The sequence below is a fragment of the Salmo salar genome, chromosome ssa12, assembly GCF_905237065.1.
Source record: "Salmo salar chromosome ssa12, Ssal_v3.1, whole genome shotgun sequence".
In the NCBI taxonomy this organism is placed as follows: domain Eukaryota; kingdom Metazoa; phylum Chordata; class Actinopteri; order Salmoniformes; family Salmonidae; genus Salmo; species Salmo salar.
The window spans coordinates 45,372,288-45,393,155 of record NC_059453.1 but is presented as its reverse complement, the minus strand read 5'-3'; the positions used below and the strand labels follow the sequence as shown (position 1 = coordinate 45,393,155).

General features: G+C 40.7%; 1 protein-coding gene across 4 annotated transcripts in view; it reads left to right on the top strand.

Annotated features, from left to right (window-relative positions):
• Nucleotides 1–20,868, top strand: part of LOC106565284 (replication termination factor 2) — a 53,519-nt gene that overhangs the window by 30,264 nt on the left and 2,387 nt on the right. For 2 of the 4 annotated variants that reach the window (XM_045691400.1, XM_045691399.1), the window contains exons 6-7: nt 7,697–7,804; nt 11,800–11,854. In XM_045691400.1, coding sequence (XP_045547356.1) covers nt 7,697–7,804; nt 11,800–11,854 — 163 coding nt within the window. The remainder of the gene's footprint in view (nt 1–7,696; nt 7,805–11,799; nt 11,855–20,868) is intronic. The other 2 variants (XM_045691402.1, XM_045691401.1) reach the window with 1 other exon arrangement.

Sequence of the window (20,868 nt, the reverse complement as noted above, 5' to 3'; positions counted from 1 at the left end):
TACCCACCCTCCCAGAAGCGTGGAATGGATGAGAGAGCTAATCATATGGTTCGTAGCCTCAACTCCGCAGCACACACACACCAATTGATTAATGGACTGCTGAATGTATTTTTTTCTCTTGCTTTGTCTGCTCTTTTCAGTATTATGTCTATCTCTGATAAGCTACCCAGGAAAGGGCTGAAAACAGCCCATATTAATATATGTAGCCTTTAGAAATAAGGTTAATGAAATCAATAACTTGCTAACATCAGATAACATTCATATATTAGCAATTTCTGAGACTTACTTAGATAATTCATTTGATGATACATCAGTACAAGTATATAACATGTATAGAAGAGACAGAAATGCTTATGGGGGAGGTGATGCTGTATATTTTCAGAGCCATATCCCTGTAATGCTTAGAGAATATCTTATGTCAAGTGTTATTGAAGTGTTGTGGTTGCAGGTTCACTTGGCACATCTAAAGCCTTTTCTTTTGGGGTATTGCTATAGGCCACCAAGTGTATGTAATGTAAACAGAGAGGTCTACTTTCTTGGGGACCTGAATATTGACTGGTTTTCATCAAGCTGTCCGCTCAAGAGGAAGCTTCTTACTGTAACTAGTGCCTGTAATCTGGTTCAGGTTATTAATCAATCTACCAGGGTGTTTACAAACACTACAGGAACAAGATCATCCACATGTATCGATCACACTTTGTTCTAAAGCTATATCCGTACCCATTGGATGCAGTGATCACAATATGGTGGCTTTATCCAGGAAAGCCAAAGTTCCAACAGCTGGGTCTAAAATAGTGTATAAGAGATCATACAAAAGATTTTGCTGTGACTCTTATGTGGATGATGTTAAAAATATTTGTTGGTCTGATGTGATTGAGGAGCATCCAGACACTGCACTTGATGAATTTATGAAATTGCTTCTTCCAATTATTGATAAACATGCACCTGTTGAGAAACTTACTGTTAGAACTGTTAAGGCTCCATGGATTGATGAGGAATTGAAAAACTATTGTTGAAAGAGATGGGGGGAAAAGGAGTGGCTAGTAAGTCTGGCTGCATATCTGACTGGCTTACTTTCTGCAAATTGAGAAATTATGTGACTAAACTCAACAAAAAGAAAAATACACTTTTATGAAGCCAAGATCAATGATATAAAGAATGATGGGAAAAAACTTTGGAGTACTTTAAATGAAATTATGGACAGAAAGACAAATTCAACTCCATCTTTCATCGAGTCAGATGACTTATTCATCACAAAACCATTTGATGTTGCCAATTATTTTAATGATTATTTCATTGGCAAACTTAGGCAGCAATTGTATTAATACATTAAAAAAAATGGTGAAAGAAAAGCAGTGCAAGTTAGAATTTTTTAAAGTTAGTGTGGGAGAGGTGGAAAAATTGTTATCGATCAATAATGACAAACCTCCTGGCATTGACAATTTAGATGGAAAGCTACTGAGGATGGTAGCTGACTTGATAGCCACTCCTATCTGTCATATTTTTAATCTGAGCCTAGAGGAAAGTCTTTGTCCTCAGGCCTGGAGGGAAGCCAAAGTAATTCCGCTACCCAAGTGTGGTAAGCGGCTTTTACTAGTTCTAACAGCAGACCTATAAGCTTGCTGCCATCTCTTAGGAAACTGTTGGAAAAAATGGTTTGACCAAATACAATGCTATTTTGCTGTAAACAAATTAGCAACAAACTTTCAGCATGCTTATAGAAAAGGGCACTCAACAAATGACTGATGATTGGTTGAAAGAAATTGATAAGAAGATTGTGGGAGCTGTACTGGTAGATTTCAGTGCGGCCTTTGATATTCTTGACCATAACCTGTTGTTGAAAAAAACGTATGTGCTATGGCTTTTCAACTTCTGCCATGTCGTGGATTCAGAGCTATCTGTCTAATAGAACTCAAAGGGTTTTCTTTAATGGAAGCTTCTCTAATGTAAAGTGTGGTGTACCACAGGGCAGCACTCTAGGCCTTCTACTCTTTTCTATTTTTACCAATGACCTGCCACTGGCATTAAACAAAGCATGTGTGTCCATGTATGCTGATGATTCAACCATATACGCATCAGCAACCACAGCTAATGAAGTCACTGAAACCCTTAACAAAGAGTTGCAGTCTGTTTTGGAATGGGTGACCAGTAATAAACTGGTCTTGAACATCTCTAAAACTAAGAGTATTGTATTTGGTACAAATCATTCCTTAACTTCTCTAGGGTCGGTGCCACCTACGTAACAGCCAGTGGAATCCTGTGGCGCGTTATTCAAATACCTTAGAAATGCTATTACTTCAATTTCTCAAACATATGACTATTTTACACCATTTTAAAGACAAGACTCTCGTTAATCTAACCACACTGTCCGATTTCAAAAAGGCTTCACAATGAAAGCAAAACATTAGATTATGTCAGCAGAGTACCCAGCCAGAAATAATCAGACACCCATTTTTCAAGCTAGCATATAATGTCACATAAACCCAAACCACAGCTAAATGCAGCACTAACCTTTGATGATCTTCATCAGATGACACACCTAGGACATTGTTATACAATACATGCATGTTTTGTTCAATCAAGTTCATATTTATATCAAAAACCAGCTTTTTACATTAGCATGTGACGTTCAGAACTAGCATACCCCCCGCAAACTTCCGGTGAATTTACTAAATTACTCACGATAAACGTTCACAAAAAACATAACAATTATTTTAAGAATTATAGATACAGAACTCCTCTATGCACTCGCTATGTCTGATTTTAAAATTGCTTTTCGGTGAAAGCACATTTTGCAATATTCTAAGTAGATAGCCCGGCATCACAGGGCTAGCTATTTAGACACCCACCCAGTTTAGCCCTCACCAAAGTCAGATTTACTATAAGAAAAATGTTATTACCTTTGCTGTTCTTCGTCAGAATGCACTCCCAGGACTTCTACTTCAATAACAAATGTTGGTTTGGTTCAAGATAATCCATAGTTATGTTCAAATATCCTCTGTTTTGTTTGTGCATTCAAGACTCGTTTCGTGACAAAAAAAAATCTAAATATTCCATTACCGTACTTCGAAGCATGTCAACCGCTGTTTAAAATCAATTTTTATGCCATTTTTCTCGTAAAAAAGCGATAATATTCCGACCGGGAATCTGTGTTTTAGTACAAAGAGAGAGAAAATAAAAACATGGGGTCGCCTCGTGCACGCGCCTCAGTCTCATAGAACTCTGACCGACCACTATCCAAACGCGCTAATGTTTTTCAGCCAGGGGCTGCCTCGACATCATTCAGCTTTTTCCCGGGTTCTGAGAGCCTATGGGAGCCGAAAGAAGTGTCACGTTACAGCAAAGATCCTAAGTTTTCAATAAAAAGAGTCAAGAAGCTCAAGGAATGGTCAGAGAGGGCACTTCCTGTACAGAATCTTCTCAGGTTTTTGCCTGCCATATGAGTTCTGTTATACTCACAGACACCATTCAAACAGTTTTAGAAACTTTAGGGTGTTTTCTATCCAAAGCCAATAATTATATGCATATTCTAGTTTCTGGGCAGTAGTAATAACCAGATTAAATCGGGTACTTTTTTTATCCAGCCGTGTAAATACTGCCCCCTAGCCCTAACAGGTTAAGTGCTAGATTGTAAACTGTCATGGTCAAAACATATAGATTCAATGGTTGTAAAGATAGGGAGAGGTCTAGCCGTAATAGAGATGCTCTGCTTTTTTGACAACACTCCAAAAAGCAAGTTCTGTAAGCTCTAGTTTTGTCTAGTCTTGATTATTGTCCAGTCGTGTGGTCCAGTGCTGCAAGGAAAGACCTAGTTAAGCTGCAGCTGGCCCAGAACAGAGCGGCACGTTTTGCTCTTAATTGTATTCAGAGGGCTGATGTAAATACTATGCATGCCAGTCTCTCCTGGCTTAGAGTTGAGGAGAGACTGACTGCATCACTTACTTATATAAGAAACAATGTGTTGAAAATCCCAAATTGTTTGCATAGTTAACTTACACACAGCTCTGACACACACTTATCCCACCAGACATGCCACCAGGGGTCTTTTCATAGTCCCCAAATCCAGAACAAATTCAAGAAAGTGTACAATATTACATAGAGTCCTTATTGCATGGAACTTCCTTCCATCTCATATTGCTCAAATAAACAGCAAACCTGGTTTCAAAACACAGATAAAAAACACCTTGTGGCACGACGACTCTCCCCTATTTGACCTAGATAGTTTGTGTGTATGCATTGATATGTAGGCTAGGTGTGCCTTTAAAAAAAAAAATGTATGTAGTTCTGTCCTTGAGCTGTGCTTGTCTTTTGGTGTTCTGTATTATGTCATTCTGTGTTATGTTTCATGTTTTGTGCGGACCCCAGGAAGAGTAGCTGCTGCCTTTGCAACAGCTAATGGGGATCCTAATAAAATACGAAGTACCAAATGTGTGATAGTCATACTGCATATTTCTTTTCTTCAACTCTTTGCGTGCACACTGCGTGAAACCGCATACAGTACATTTGGAAAGTATACCCCACAATGACAATGAAAAAAACAGGTTTTTAGAAATGTTTGCGAATGTGTTAAAAATGTAAAACAGGGAATACCTTATTTAAAAAAGTATTCAGACCCTTTGCTATGTTACTCAAAATTGAGCTCTGCTGCATCCTGTTTCCATTGATCATCCTTGAGATGTTTCTAAAACTTGATTGGAGTCCACCTGTTGCAAATGCAATTGATTGGACTTGATTTGGAAAGGCACACACCTGTCTATATAAGGTCCCACAGTTGACAGTGCATGTCGGAGAAAAAACCAAGCCATGAGGACGAAGGAATTGTCCGTAGAGCTCCGATACAGGATTGTGTCGAGACACAAATCTGAGGCACAAATTGTATTCAGCTTTGTTCAATTGTATTCTTCATACTATAAAATAATGACACGGAATAATAAGTAAATCTTGTCTGCTAAATGAACTAGTGCAGCCCACAGCCATTTGGCATATCCACAGCAGCACCTAACATAAGGACAACTCAGAGTATGCTATTATTTTCTTCTGAAATAGATTACATTTTCTTCATGCTTCTTTAGATCAGTCTAAAAATAAATAATAGATTTAGGAGGTGTGGAAGCCAGGAGATGCTAAATGTGTTATGTTAATTAACTGTCAATTACCGTGAGGTCTCCACACGTTATTGGATTGTCAACATTGCAGAACCAAAAATGGGTCTCTGTTGAAGGTTGTAGGTCTTACAGCAGGATAACAACCCAAACACACATCAAAAAGCACCCAGGAACAGTTCAAGAATAAACACTGAACTGTTCTGTAGTGTCCAGCAATGACTCCAAATCCGAATTCCATCAAACCTATGGCGAGCTGTATAAACAGCAGTTGGTGGAAGGCACCACTCGAGTGGGCCAAAGAAGGCACTTTTTTTGTTTCTTTTTTATCTCAAGTATTAGTTCCTGGGTGCCATTTGTTTTTAGTTAGCTTAATTAGGCTAGCCCCTGGTCGGGCTCGGGACGGACATCCAGCGAAAAATCCTATCGCCATTAGCATAACAAAATGTAATACATTTTTTCAAATATAGGACTATGTTATATCGTTTTATAGATACACCTTTCCTGAATCGAACCACGTTGTCCGATTTCAAAAAGGCTTTACAGCAAAAGCAAAACATTAGATTATGTTAGAGGAGTGTATATAGTAAAAGTAGCCACATGCATCACAAATTACCAAAAAACAGCTAAATGCAGCACTAACCTTTGACAATCTTCATCAGATGACACTCCTAGGACATCATGTTACACAATACATGCATTCTTTTGTTCGATAAAGTTCATATTTATATGTAAAAACAGCATTTTACATCGCCGCGTAACGTTGACTAACTATTTTCCCTCAAATGCGTCCGGTGAAACAGCGCTACAATTTACTAAATTACTATTCCAAAACATTTTTAAAATGTAATATTGTCATTCTAAGATTTATAGATTAGCATCTCTTGAAAGCACCTGCAATGCCAGATTTAAAAATAACTTTACTGGGTAATCACACTTTGCGATAAAAGGGGATGCGATACTCAGAAAAATAGGCTACCGTTACAGGTCAGCGCCATCTTGGAACAATCGCATATCAAATCTACTCTTGTATACTATTGTCAATAATCCCTTACCTTTGATTATCTTCATCAGAAAGCACTTCCAGGAATCCCAGGTCCACAACAAATGTATTTTCGTTCGAAAAAGTTAATCCTTTACGTCCCAATAGCTTGTACTTGTTAGCGCGTTCTGAAGGCTGCTCCAAAAGCTCTGTCGGCCGCGGGACTCCTCTTTCAATAAAATGCATATTTTTTTTTTAGGTTCGTTCAAACATGTCAAATGTTGTATAACAAATCTTTAGGGCCTTTTTCAACCAGAGCTCCAATAAGATTCAAGGGGGACGATTGCATTGTCTTTCTAAACGTTTCGAAAGGGGAGGGTAGCCAGGGGCGCCGGCGTCATAATGGTGATGGCCCTCCTCATGTGACCACTTTCCACAGCCTCTCATTCTGTCAGTTTTCACAGTAGGAGACTCAAACCACTTTGTAAAGACTGGGGACATCTAGTGGAAGCAATAGGAAGTGCTCAATGAACCATTGCTCACGGTGTGATTTATAGGCAAAGTGATGAAGTTGAGCCCGCAATTCAGAATTCCACATCCTGTTACGATCGGTCTCGGGGTTTTGACTGCCATATGAGTTCTGTTATACTCAGACACCATTCAAACAGTTTTAGAAACTTTAGGGTGTTTTCTATCCACAAGTATTAATTATATGCATATCCTAGCTTCTGAGTTTGAGTAGGAGGCCGTTTAAAATGGGCACAATTTTTTTTCAAAAATCGCTGTAGCGCCCCCTATCCTAGGCGACCGTCAAGAGGCTAGCATTGTATTTTTAAAAATTGGTTCTGAAATGGGGAATTACTTTAAGGTACAGGGGTGCCATTATATTTGGCCACCACTATCTTAGTACTAGGCTTAGGTTAATTATTGTTTTGTGATTGTAACTATGTTCCATTGAGATTTGGATAGTATTATTTACTAGGGCTGGGAATTGCCAGTCACCTCACGATACAATATTATCCCAATATTTAGGTGCCGATACGATTATGTATTGCGATTCAATACTGTGATTTTTGAGATTCCATGGTCCAAATATAATGCTCACTATATGTCTGCTGCAGAGGGACAAGAGGGAGCAATGATTTTTTGTTGTTGTTGATCAGTCATGGAAATAAAAGCTCCCTATTTAAAAAGTAGATGGAGAACAAGCTATGAAGGAAAAATACAGAAGTTTTGGTGCAGGTAGACAACTGGCGCAAAAATGATACGATTATTGTCAAAATGATACTATATGATATATTGTCAAAAATAATATCCCAATTATATAACTATTCCCACCCATCACCTTCTTGCTTCATGTCCTTGTTGTTGTGGCTCTAAAGTACACAAAATACATGTTTATACGTTCTATATTTGCATTGAACATTGTGAATAAAATACAAGACGACATACCGTAGTGGAGTTTAGAATCCCTACATGCGTTTTCCTTTCATAAACCATCCCTGTAATGTTAAATTAATGGATTCAAATAAGATACTCAAAAGCATAACATATGTCATCAAAATAATGTAGAAGAATGTCGGGGCTTAATAAAACCTTCTCTTGGTTGCAGTGTGGCGACCCGTTCAAAGACGAAAACCTCGTCGTCCTCAACGGGACCAAGGAAGAGGTGGAAAAACTGAGGGAGAAAATGGAGGAGAAAAGGGCCAAGGCAACAAAGGTACACATTCGTAGAGTTTTCAAATAAAAAATGTAGACATGCATATGCATTGACGTCAGTGAAAATCGTACTTACTGTAAGTGGAAGTAAAGATTCTCCCCTTACCGGTTATGTCAGTTACCTGGAATTTACTGTAACATTAACCACGTTTCCATCCAACCATTTCATGCGGATTAATTACATGATGCATAAAAAAAGCAATGGGCTGATGGAAACATGAAATGCCAGTGCAATTGTATAAATGCCGATAGACAATTCATTCGTTCGACATGGTGGAATCTTTTTGTGTCTGTAAAATGAATTGTGCGAGAAATGGTGGTGGAAACGACTTTATTCGCAAATATTGATATAATAACAATCATATTGATGTATACTTGGAGTCACATGGCGATATGTTGTGTGGTCCTCCCACTACGATTTGGGAAAGCGTGCAGTTTATTAGGCTACAGATAAGTCTTTTTATTTTTTTTATCATTAACTTCACATGGTGGTGAATGTGCAAGGTGATGCGCTTGATGCTCCTTTCCAATAATATCCAGGGTCTTATTCTGGTGACATGATCCATGCTTGGCTGCCGTTTGACAAATACAAATAATATCACTCTTATCCATAATAATCTCAAAAAGTAGGTAGCCTACCAGCACTGTATCTGCGAGCTGTTGGCTAGAGCGCATATGCCAAGACCAGAGTGGGCACATTTTCTAAACAAGTTTTTGTGACTGGCCGATTTTAATTAGGGCTGATTTCAAGTTTTCATAACAATCGGTAATTGGCATTTTTGGACACCGATTATGGCTGATTACATTGCGCTCCACGAGGAGACTGCGTGGCAGGCTGACCACCTGTTAAGTGAGTGCAGCAAGGAGCCACGGTAAGTTGCTAGCTAGCATTAGCCAAGGTAAGTTGCTAGCTAGCATTAAACTTATCTTATAAAAAACAATCAATCTTAACATAATCACTAGTTAACTACACATGGTTGATGATATTACTAGTTTATCTAGCTTGTCCTGCGTCGTATGTAATCGATGCGGTGCCTGTTAATTTATCATCGAATCACAGCCTACTTCGCCAAACGGGTGATGATTTAACAAGCGCATTCGCGAAAAAAGCACTGTTGCACCAATGTGTACCTAACCATAAACATCAATGCCTTTATTAAAATCGATACACAAGTATATATTTTTAAACCTGCATATTTAGTTAATATTGCCTGCCAACATATTTATTTTAACTAGGGAAATTGTGTCACTTCTCTTGCGTTCTATGCAAGCAGAGTCAGGGTATATGCAGCCGTTTGTGCTGCCTGGCTCGTTGCGAAGTGTGTGAAGACCATTTCTTCCTAACAAAGACCGTAATTAATTTGCCAGAATTGTACATAATTATGACATAACATTGAAGGTTGTGCAATGTAACAGCAATATTTAGACTTAGGTATGCCACCCGTTAGATAAAATACGGAACGGTTGCATATTTCACTGAAATAATGATAGTTTCCGGATTTGACCATATTAATGACCTAAGGCTCGTATTTGTGTGTGTTATTATATTATAATTAAATCTATGATTTGATATTTGATAGAGCAGCCTGACTGAGCAGCAGCAGGCTCTTAAGCATTAATTCAAACAGCACTTTCCTACATTTGCCAGCAGCTCTTCGCTGTGCTTCAAGCATTGTGCTGTTTATGACTTCAAGCCTATCAACTCCCGAGATTAGGCTAACAATTACTATAGTGCCTATAAGAACATCCAATAGTCAAAGGTATATGAAATACAAATGGTATAGAGAGAAATAGTCCTATAATAACTACAACCTAAAACTTCTTACCTGGGAATATTGAAGGCTCATGTTGAAAGGAACCACCAGCTTTCATATACAACTACAGACCAGTATCCCTTCTTTCTTTTCTCTCCAAAACTCTTGAACGTGCCGTCCTTGGCCAGCTCTCCTGCTATCTCTCTCAGAATGACCTTCTTGATCCTAATCAATCAGGTTTCAAGACTGGGCATTCAACTGAGACTGCTCTTCTCTGTGTCACGGAGGCTCTCCGCACTGCTAAAGCTAACTCTCTCTCCTCTGCTCTCATCCTTCTAGACCTATCTGCTGCCTTTGATACTGTGAACCATCAGATCCTCCTCTCCACCCTCTCCGAGTTGGGCATCTCCGGCGCGGCCCACGCTTGGATTGCATCCTACCTGACAGGTCGCTCCTACCAGGTGGCGTGGCGAGAATCTGTCTCCGCACCATGCGCTCTCACCACTGGTGTCCCCCAGGGCTCTGTTCTAGGCCCTCTCCTATTCTCGCTATACACCAAGTCACTTGGCTCTGTCATATCCTCACATGGTCTCTCCTATCATTGCTATGCAGACGACACACAATTAATCTTCTCCTTTCCCCCTTCTGATAACCAGGCGGCGAATCGCATCTCTGCATGTCTGTCAGACATATCAGTGTGGATGACGGATCACCAGCTCAAGCTGAACCTCGGCAAGACGGAGCTGCTCTTCCTCCCGGGGAAGGACTGCCCCTTCCATGATCTCGCCATCACGGTTGACAACTCCCTTGTGTCCTCCTCCCAGAGTGCTAAGAACCTTGGCGTGATCCTGGACAACACCCTGTCGTTCTCCACTAACATCAAGGCGGTGACCCGATCCTGTAGGTTCATGCTCTACAACATTTGCAGAGTACGACCCTGCCTCACACAGGAAGCGGCGCAGGTCCTAATCCAGGCACTTGTCATCTCCCGTCTGGATTACTGCAACTCGCTGTTGGCTGGGCTCCCTGCCTGTGCCATTAAACCCCTACAACTCATCCAGAACGCCGCAGCCCGTCTGGTGTTCAACCTTCCCAAGTTCTCTCACGTCACCCCGCTCCTCCGCTCTCTCCACTGGCTTCCAGTTGAAGCTCGCATCCGCTACAAGACCATGGTGATTGCCTACGGAGCTGTGAAGGGAACGGCACCTCCATACCTTCAGGCTCTGATCAGGCCCTACACCCAAACAAGGGCACTGCGTTCATCCACCACTGGCCTGCTGGCCCCCCTACCTCTGAGGAAGCACAGTTCCCGCTCAGCCCAGTCAAAACTGTTCGCTGCTCTGGCACCCCAATGGTGGAACAAGCTCCCTCACGACGCCAGGACAGCGGAGTCAATCACCACCTTCCGGAGACACCTGAAACCCCACCTCTTTAAGGAATACCTAGGATAGGATAAAGTAATCCTTCTAACCCCCCCCTTAAAAGATTTAGATGCACTATTGTAAAGTGGTTGTTCCACTGGATATCATAAGGTGAATGCACCATTTTGTAAGTCGCTCTGGATAAGAGCGTCTGCTAAATGACTTAAATGTAAATGTATATGGTCTCATGTTCTGAGCAAGGAACTTAAACGTTAGCTTTTTTACATGGCAAATATTGCACTTTTACTTTCTTCTCCAACACTTTGTTTTTGCATTATTTAAACCAAATTGAACATGTTTCATTATTTGAGACTAAATTGATTTTATTGATGTATCATATTAAGTGTTCATTCAGTATTGTTGTAATTGTCATTATTGTAAGTATATATATATATATATATATATATATATATATATATATATATATATATGTATGTATATATATATATATATATATATATATATATATATATATATGTATATATTGTCCGATTAATCGGTGTCTGCTTTTTTTGGTCCTCTAATAATCTGTATCGGCGTTGAAAAATCATAATCGGTTGACCTCTAGACTAAACCATCAGTAGAGTTGAAAATGCGATGGGAATTTGGGAACTTGCATGGGAATTTACCAACAAAATATATTTGATGTGCACTACGTCATCACGCAGAACCTTTTATCCGCAGAAGGTCAGTTTGATGGAAACACGTCTCTGGTGGGAAAATGTGCATATTGTTTGATGCAGATTCAAGAATATTTGCATGAAAATCTGTCGTCAATTGGATGGAAACCTAGCTATTGATCCTTTTTTTTCTTTTTGTAGAAATCAAAGAAGAACAAAGTTGCTGAGACTGTTGCCAAGCCATCTGACTCAAAAGGTAGGAAGTGACAATGATGCTTGACAAATATCATATTTTGGTTTTATATACACACAGGCAGAAATTGGTACAACCAGTTTGCAGAATGAATTACAGTTTTGCTTTTCTATATTGATATTGCCCCCTGCCTTGCTCAGTTGCCACCCACTTAAAATCATTTGGACTTTCAATGGAATTGATTAACATTTTGGGGATATGCGTGTAGCGCTCCTGACATAGATTTCAATTGAAATTATTGAGAAAACAATGGGAGAAACGGGTGTAAATACCATTAAAAAAGCATAACATGCCAATCACACCAATCTTCAGTCATCTAAGGTTATGTCTGACAGAGATCTACATGGTGATGGAAAATATGTCCACAACGGCCAATGACATGAGCTAGCAAAGTAACCATGCAAAGCTTGACCATATTAGTTGCTCAAACACCAATTGCTCATATTTGTTTTGGATGCTTTTGGTTGCGTGATAGAACGCATTACTTTGTATTATGTAGACTTGGGTTGTGTTCCAAACGGCACCCTATTGCCTATGTATTGCACTTATTTTGACCAGGGCCCATATGGCTCTGGTCAAAATTAGAGCACTATATAGGCAATAGGGTGCCGTTCTGTATTGCTTAGTCTGTATGTATGTGTATAGGTTTGTTCCTTATTGGTTAGTTATTTACTTAATAATGCCCGAGAAGCTGGTGTTTGGAGGATATATTGTAGAGGGCCGACAAATCGTGACAATATATCCTCCAAACACCGGCTTCGAGGGCATTATCGCTTTTATACACCGGGTTACCAATATATTCAAATAATGATTTACATATTTTCATTAATGTTATTTTGATACATTTCTTTTCATACTATTTCCTCCTTCCACAAGCTATAGTCCCGACACAAATCTAGGGTTGCTACCCAAACCGGTTGGACGTTTGTTCTATCGGTTCGAGTTCCAGAAACGTGACCCAGTCATTGTCTTTTTGTTCTGTATCTATGGACGCAACCGAGTTGTTCGTTCTAAATGTTCCAATGCCATACTGGCTGGCAACATTCTTATCCCGTACTTGCTAGCTAGCCAACTACAGCTAACTTACTGTAATGTCAAACATTGCAGCTAGAATAACAGCAAAGTAGCTTCATTTGCGTTTGTTTAAGCTATTTTGAAGTGATATTTATTTAAATACAGTGTATTCGGAAAGTATTCAGACACCTTGACTTTTTCTACATTTTGTTACGTTACAGCCTTATTCTAAAATGGATTAAATTGTTTTTTTCCCCCTCATCAATCTATACACAATACCCCCATAATGACAAAGCATTTAGAAATATTTGCAAACTGGAATAACATTTACATAAGTATTCAGACCCACCTTTGGCAGTGATTACAGCCTCGAGTCTTCTTGGGTATGACGCTACAAGCTGCACACCTGTATTTGGGGAGTTTCCCCCAGTCTACTCTGCAGAGCCCCTCAAGCTCTGTCAGGTTGGATGGGGAGGGTCGCTGCACAGCTATTTTCAGGCCTCTCCAGAGATGTTCAAGTCCGGTTTCTGGCTGGGCCACTCAAGGACATTCAGAGACTTGGCCCGAAGCCACACACTTGTTTAAATCCAAGATGGCGTAGCAGTCAGACGTCTTTTGTTCTTTGTCTTGTCGTGTCCCATGTATATACAGAGCCTTGCGAAAGTATTCGGCCCCCTTGAACTTTTCGACCTTTTGCCACATTTCAGGCTTCAAACATAAAGATATAAAACTGTAATTTTTTGTGAAGAATCGACAACAAGTGGGACACAATCATGAAGTGGAACGAAATGTATTGGATATTTCAAACTTTTTTAACAAATAAAAAACTGAAAAATTGGGCGTGCAAAATTATTCAGCCCCCTTAACCTCTATGGGCTAGGTGGGACGCAAGCGTCCCACCCGTGGTGCACTCCATCAACAGCAGGTGCATTTCAAGAGCGGCAAATTTGAATCCAAATAAATGTCAAAATTCAAATTTTTCAAACATACAACTATTTTACACCCTTTGAAAGATAAACATCTCCTTAATCTAACCACGTTTTACGATTTCAAAAAGGTTTTACGGCGAAAGCATAAATTTAGAGTATGTTAGGACAGTACATTTACAAGAGTTGTGTGTAATGTTTTGTCAATTCAAAGACAGGGTCACCAAAACCATAAAACCAGCTAAAATGATGCACTAACCTTTTACAATCTCCATCAGATGACACTCCTAGGACATTATGTTAGACAATGCATGCATTTTTAGTTCTATCAAGTTCATATTTATATCCAAAAACAGCGTTTTACTATGGCATTGATGTTGAGGAAATCGTTTCGATACAATAACCGGCAGTCAAGTCAGCACCACAAATTAAATAATTAAAATTAGAAAACATTGGTAAAATATTATATTGTCATTTAAAGAATTATAGATTTACATCTCTTGAACGCAATCAACTTGCCAGATTTAAAAATAACCTTACTGGGAAATCACACTTTGCAATAATCTGAGCACTGAGCCCAGAAAAATACGCGTTGCGATACAGACTAGCCGTCATGTTGGGGAGATCTAAAATCGAAAATACTATGTAAATAATCCATTACCTTTGATTCTCTTCATCAGATGTCACTTCCAGGTATCACAGGTCCATAACGAATGTAGTTTTGTTCAAAAAAGCTCATCATTTATGTCCAAAAATCTCCGTCTTGTTAGCACATGATCTAAGCCTGCCGGACTTCACTTCATGAACGAGGGGAAAAAATATATTTACGTTCGTTCAAACATGTCAAACGTTGTATAGCATAAATCATTAGGGCCTTTTTTAACCAGAACATGAATAATATTCAAGGTGGACGAATGCATTCTCTTTTATAACGTATTGGAACGAGGGTACCCAACATGAACTCGCGCGCCAGGTGTCTAATGGGCCATCATCGTTCCATGGCTCTTGTTCGGTCAGATCTCCCTCCAGAAGACTCAAAACACTTTGTAAAGGCTGGTGACATCTAGTGGAAGCAATAGGAAGTGCCAAAATATTCCTCAGCCCCTGTGTTTTTCAATGGCATAGGTTTAAAGGTAATACAACACATCAGGTATCCACTTCCTGTCAGAAAATGTCTCAGGGTTTTGCCTGCCAAATGAGTTCTGTTATACTCACAGACACCATTCAAACAGTTTTAGAAACTTTAGGGTGTTTTCTATCCATATATAATAAGTATATGCATATTCTAGTTACTGGGTAGGATTAGTAACCAGATTAAATCGGGTACATTTTTTTATCCAGCCGTGCAAATGCTGCCCCCAGCCCTAACAGGTTAAGTTAATACTTTGTAGCGCCACCTTTTGCTGCGATTACAGCTGTAAGTCGCTTGGGGTATGTCTCTATCAGTTTTGCACATCGAGAGACTGAAATTTTTGCCCATTCCTCCTTGCAAAACAGCTCGAGCTCAGTGAGGTTGGATGGAGAGTGTTTGTGAACAGCAGTTTTCAGTTCTTTCCACAGATTCTCGATTGGATTCAGGTCTGGACTTTGACTTGGCCATTCTAACACCTGGATATGTTTATTTGTGAACCATTCCATTGTAGATTTTGCTTTATGTTTTGGATCATTGTCTTGTTGGAAGACAAATCTCCGTCCCAGTCTCAGGTCTTCTTCCCCTATTGATCACCCGGCTACGCATGCCTCTCGTTAATATCAGTATGCCTTGTCCATTACTGTCCTGGTTAGTGATTGTCGTCTTATTTCGCTGTAGTTCCACCTCCCACATATGCGGTGACATCACCTGGTTTAACCTCTTGGGGCTAGGTGGGACGCTAGCGTGCCACCCGTGGTGCACTCCATCAACAGCAGGTGCATTTCAAGAGCGGCAAATTTGAATCCAAATAAATGTCAAAATTCTAATTTTTCAAAAATACAACTATGTTACACCATTTGAAAGATAAACATCTCCTTAATCTAACCACGTTTTACGATTTCAAAAAGGTTTTACGGCGAAAGCATAAATTTAGAGTATGTTAGGACAGTACATTTACAAGAGTTGTGTGTAATGTTTTGTCAAGTCAAAGACAGGGTCACCAAAACCATAAAACCAGCTAAAATGATACACTAACCTTTTACAATCTCCATCAGATGACACTCCTAGGACATTATGTTAGACAATGCATGCATTTTTAGTTCTATCAAGTTGATATTTATATCCAAAAACAGCGTTTTACTATGGCATTGATGTTGAGGAAATCGTTTCCCTCCAATAACCGGCAGTCAAGTCAGCGTCACAAATTAAATAATTAAAATTAGAAAACATTGGTAAAATATTATATTGTCATTTAAAGAATTATAGATTTACATCTTTTGAACGCAATCAACTTGCCAGATTTAAAAATAACCTTACTGGGAAATCACACTTTGCAATAATCTGAGCACTGTGCCCAGAAAAATACGCGTTGCGATACAGACTAGACGTCATGTTGGGGAGATCTAAAATCGAAAATACTATGTAAATAATCCATTACCTTTGATTCTCTTCATCAGATGTCACTTCCAGGTATCACAGGTCCATAACGAATGTAGTTTTGTTCAAAAAAGCTCATCATTTATGTCCAAAAATCTCCGTCTCGTTAGCACATGATGTAAGCCAGCCGGACTTCTCGTCATGAACGAGGGGAAAAAATATATTTCCGTTCGTTCAAACATGTCAAACGTTGTATAGCATAAATCATTAGGGCCTTTTTTAACCAGAACATGAATAATATTCAATGTGGACGAATGCATAGTCTTTTGTAACGTATTGGAACGAGGGTACCCAACATGAAGTAGCGCGCCAGGTGTCTAATGGGACATCACCGTTCCATGGCTCTTGTTCGGTCAGATCTCCCTCCAGAAGACTCAAAACACTTTGTAAAGGCTGGTGACATCTAGTGGAAGCAATAGGAAGTGCCAAAATATTCCTAAACCCCTGTGTTTTTCAATGGGATAGGTTTAAAGTCAATACAACACATCAGGTATCCACTTCCTGTCAGAAAATGTCTCAGGGTTTTGCCTGCCAAATGAGTTCTGTTATACTCACAGACACCATTCAAACAGTTTTGGAAACTTTAGAGTGTTTTCTATCCATATATAATAAGTATATGCATATTCTAGTTACTGGGTAGGATTAGTAACCAGATTAAATCGGGTACATTTTTTTTATCCAGACGTGCAAATGCTGCCCCCTAGACCCAACAGGTTAAATGTCTCTAGAGACAATATCTCTCAACATTACTCAATGTGAATTGATTGCCCCCCATCTATCTTCAGAGCTCGTGCTGCTAGTTGACCTAAACTGTGACATGCTTAACACCCCGGCCATCCTACAATCTAAGCGGATGCCCTCAATTTCACACAAATTATCAATGAACCCACCAGGTACAACCCCAAATCCGTAAACACGGGCACGCTCATAGATATCATCCTAACCAACTTGCCCTCCAAATACACCTCTGCTGTTTTCAACCAAGATCTCAGCGATCGCTGCCTCATTGCCTGCATCCGTAATGGGTCTACGGTCAAACGACCATCCATCACTGTCAAACGCTTCCTAAAACACTTCAGCGAGCATGCCTTTCTAATTGACCTGGCCCGGGTATCCTGGAAGGATATTGACCTCATCCCGTCAGTAGAGGATGCCTGGTTATTCTTTAAAAGTGCCATCCTTACCATCTTAAAAAAGCATGCCCCATTCAAAAAATGTAGAACCAGGAACAGATATAGCCCTTGGTTCTCTCCAGACCTGACTGCCCTTGACCAGCACCAAAATATCCTGTGGCGTTCTGCATTAGCATCGAACAGCCCCTGTGATATGCAACTTTTCAGGGAAGTTAGGACCAAATATACACAGGCAGTTAGGAAAGCTAAGGCTAGCTTTTTCAAGCAGAAATTTGCATCCTGTAGCACAAACTCAAAAGTTCTCGGACACTGTAAAGTCCATGGAGAATAAGATCACCACCTCCTAGCTGCCCACTGCAGTGAGCCTAGGAAACACTGTCACCACCGATAAATCCACTATAATTGAGAATTTCAAAAAGCATTTTTCTACGGCTGGCCATGCTTTCCACCTGGCTACCCCTACCCCGATCAACAGCCCTCTACCCCCCACAGAAACTCGCCCAAGCCTCCCCCACTTCTCCTTCACCCAAACCCAAATGTTCTGAAAGAGCTGCAAAATCTGGTCCCCTACAAATCAACCGGGCTAGACAATCTTAACCCTCTCTTTCTAAAAAAATATGTCAATTGTTGCAACCCCTATTACTAGCCTGTTTAACCTCTCTTTCGTTTCGTCTGAGATTCCCATAGATTGGAAAGCTGCCGCGGTTATCCCCCTCTTCAAAGGGGGAGACACTCTAGACCCAAATTGCTACAGACCTATATCTATTCTATCCTGCCTTTCTAAGGTCTTCGAAAGCCAAGTTAACAGATTACCGACCATTTCGAATCCCACTGTACCTTCTCCGCTATGCAATCTAGTTTCAGAGCTGGTCATGGGTGCACCTCAGCCACGCTCAGCCACGCTAAACGATATCATAACCATTACTGTGCAGCCATATTCATTGACCTGGCTAAGGCTTTCGACTCCGTCAATCACAACATTCTTTTTGGCAGTCTCAACAGCCTTGGTTTCTCAAATGATTGCCTCGCCTGGTTCACCAACCACTTCTCTGATAGTGTGTCAAATCGGAGGGCCTGTTGTCCGGACCTCTGGCAGTCTCTGTGGGGATGCCACAGGGTTCAATTCTCGGGCCGACTCTTTTCTCTGTATACATCAATGATGTTGCTCTTGCTGCTGGTGATTCTTTGATCCACCTCTACGCAGACGACACCATTCTGTATAACTCTGGCCCTTCTTTTGCCACTGGGTTAACTAACCTCTTGACAAGCTTCAATGCCATACAACACTCCTTCCGTGGCCTCCAACTGCTCTTAAATGCAAGTAAAACTAAATGCATGCTCTTCAACCGATTGCTGCCCGCCCGCCTAGCATCGCTACTCTGGACGGTTCTGACTTAGAATATGTGGACAACTACAAATACCTAGGTGTCTGGTTAGACTGTAAACTCTCCTTCCAGACTCACATTAAACATCTCCAATCAAATTAAATTTAGAATCGGCTTCCTATTTTGCAACAAAGCATCCTTCACTCATGCTGCCAAACACACCCTCGTAAAACTGACCATCCTACCGATCCTTGACTTCTGCAAAGTCGATAGCCTCCAACATTCTACTCAACTAATTGGATGCAGTCTATCACAGTGCCATCCGTTTTGTCACCAAAGCCCCATATGCTACCCACCAATGCAACCTGTATGCTCTCGTTGGCTGGCCCTCGCTTCATACTCGTCGCCAAACCCACTGGCTCCAGGTCATCTACAAGTCTCTGCTAAGTAAAGCCCCGCCTTACCTCAGCTCACTGGTCACCATAGCAGCACCCACCCGTAGCACGTGCTCCAGCAGGTATATCTCACCTGTCACCCCCAAAGCCAATTCTTCCTTTGGCTGCCTCTCCTTCCATCCCCATACTGTATTTATTTATTTATCTTGCTCCTTTGCACCCCAGTATCTCTACTTGCACATTCTACCATTCCAGTGTTTAATTGCTATATTGTAATTACTTTGCCACCGTGGCCTATTTATTGCCTTACCTCCCTTATCTTACCTCATTTGCACATGCTGTATATAGACTTTTCTACTGTATTATTGATTGTATGTTTGTTTGTTCCATGTGTAACTCTGTGTTGTATGTGTTGAACTGCTTTGCTTTATCTTGGCCAGGTCGCAGTTGCAAATGAGAACTTGTTCTCAACTAGCCTACCTGGTTAAATAAAGGTGAAGTGAAATATAAATAAAAACTCCTGCACTGTCTTGGCTGTGTGCTAAGGGTTGTTGTCCTATTGGAAGGTGAACCTTCGCCCCAGTCTGAGGTCCTGAGCGCTCTGGAGCAGGTTTTCATCAAGGATCTCTTTGTACTTTGCTCCGTTCATCTTTCCCTCAACCCTGACTAGTCTCCCAGTCCTTTCCGCTGAAAAACATCCCCACAGCATGAAGCTGCCACCACCATGCTTCACCGTTGGGGTATTGCCAGGTTTCCTCCAGACGTGACGCTTGGCATTCAGGCTAAAGAGTTCAATCTTGGCTTCATCAGACCAGAGAATCTTCTTTCTCATAGTCAGAGTCTTTTAGGTGCCTCTTGGCATACTCCAAGCGGGCTGTCATGTGCCTTTTGCTGAGGAGTGGCTTCTGTCTGGCTACTCTACAATAAAGGCCTGATTGGTGGAGTGCTGCAGAGATGGTTGTCCTTCCGGAAGATTCTCCCATCTACACAGAGGACCTCTGGAGCTCTGTCAGAGTGACCATCAGGTTCTTGGTCACCTCCCTGACCTTCTCTCCCGATTGCTCAGTTTGGCCGGGAGGCCAGCTCTTGGAACAGTCTTGGTGGTTCCAAACTTGTTCCGTTTAAGAATGATGGAGGCCACTGTGTTCTTGGACATTCAATGCTGCAGAAATGTTTTGGTACCCTTCCCCAGATCTGTGCCTTGACACAATCCTGTCTCAGAGCTCTACGGACAATTCCTTCGACCTCATGGCTTGGTTTTTGTGCTGACATGCACTGTCACCTGTGGGACCTTCTATATAGACAGGTGTGTGCCTTTCAAAATCATGTCCAGTCAACTGAATTTACCACAGGTGGACTCCAATCAAGTTGTAGAAACATCAAAGATGATCAATGGAAACAGGATGCACCTGTGCTCAATTCGAGTCGTATAGCGAAGGGTCTGAATACGTATGTAAATAAGGTATTTCTGTTTTTGTTTTAAGAAATGTGCTATAATTTCTAAACCGGTTTTTGCTTTGTCATTATGGGGTATTAAGTGGAGATTGATGAGGAAAAACAATTATTTAATCGAACAAAATGTGGAAACAGTCAAGGGGTCTGAATACTTTACGACTGCGCTGTACATCCATAACAATGAGCTAACGATGTGCAAT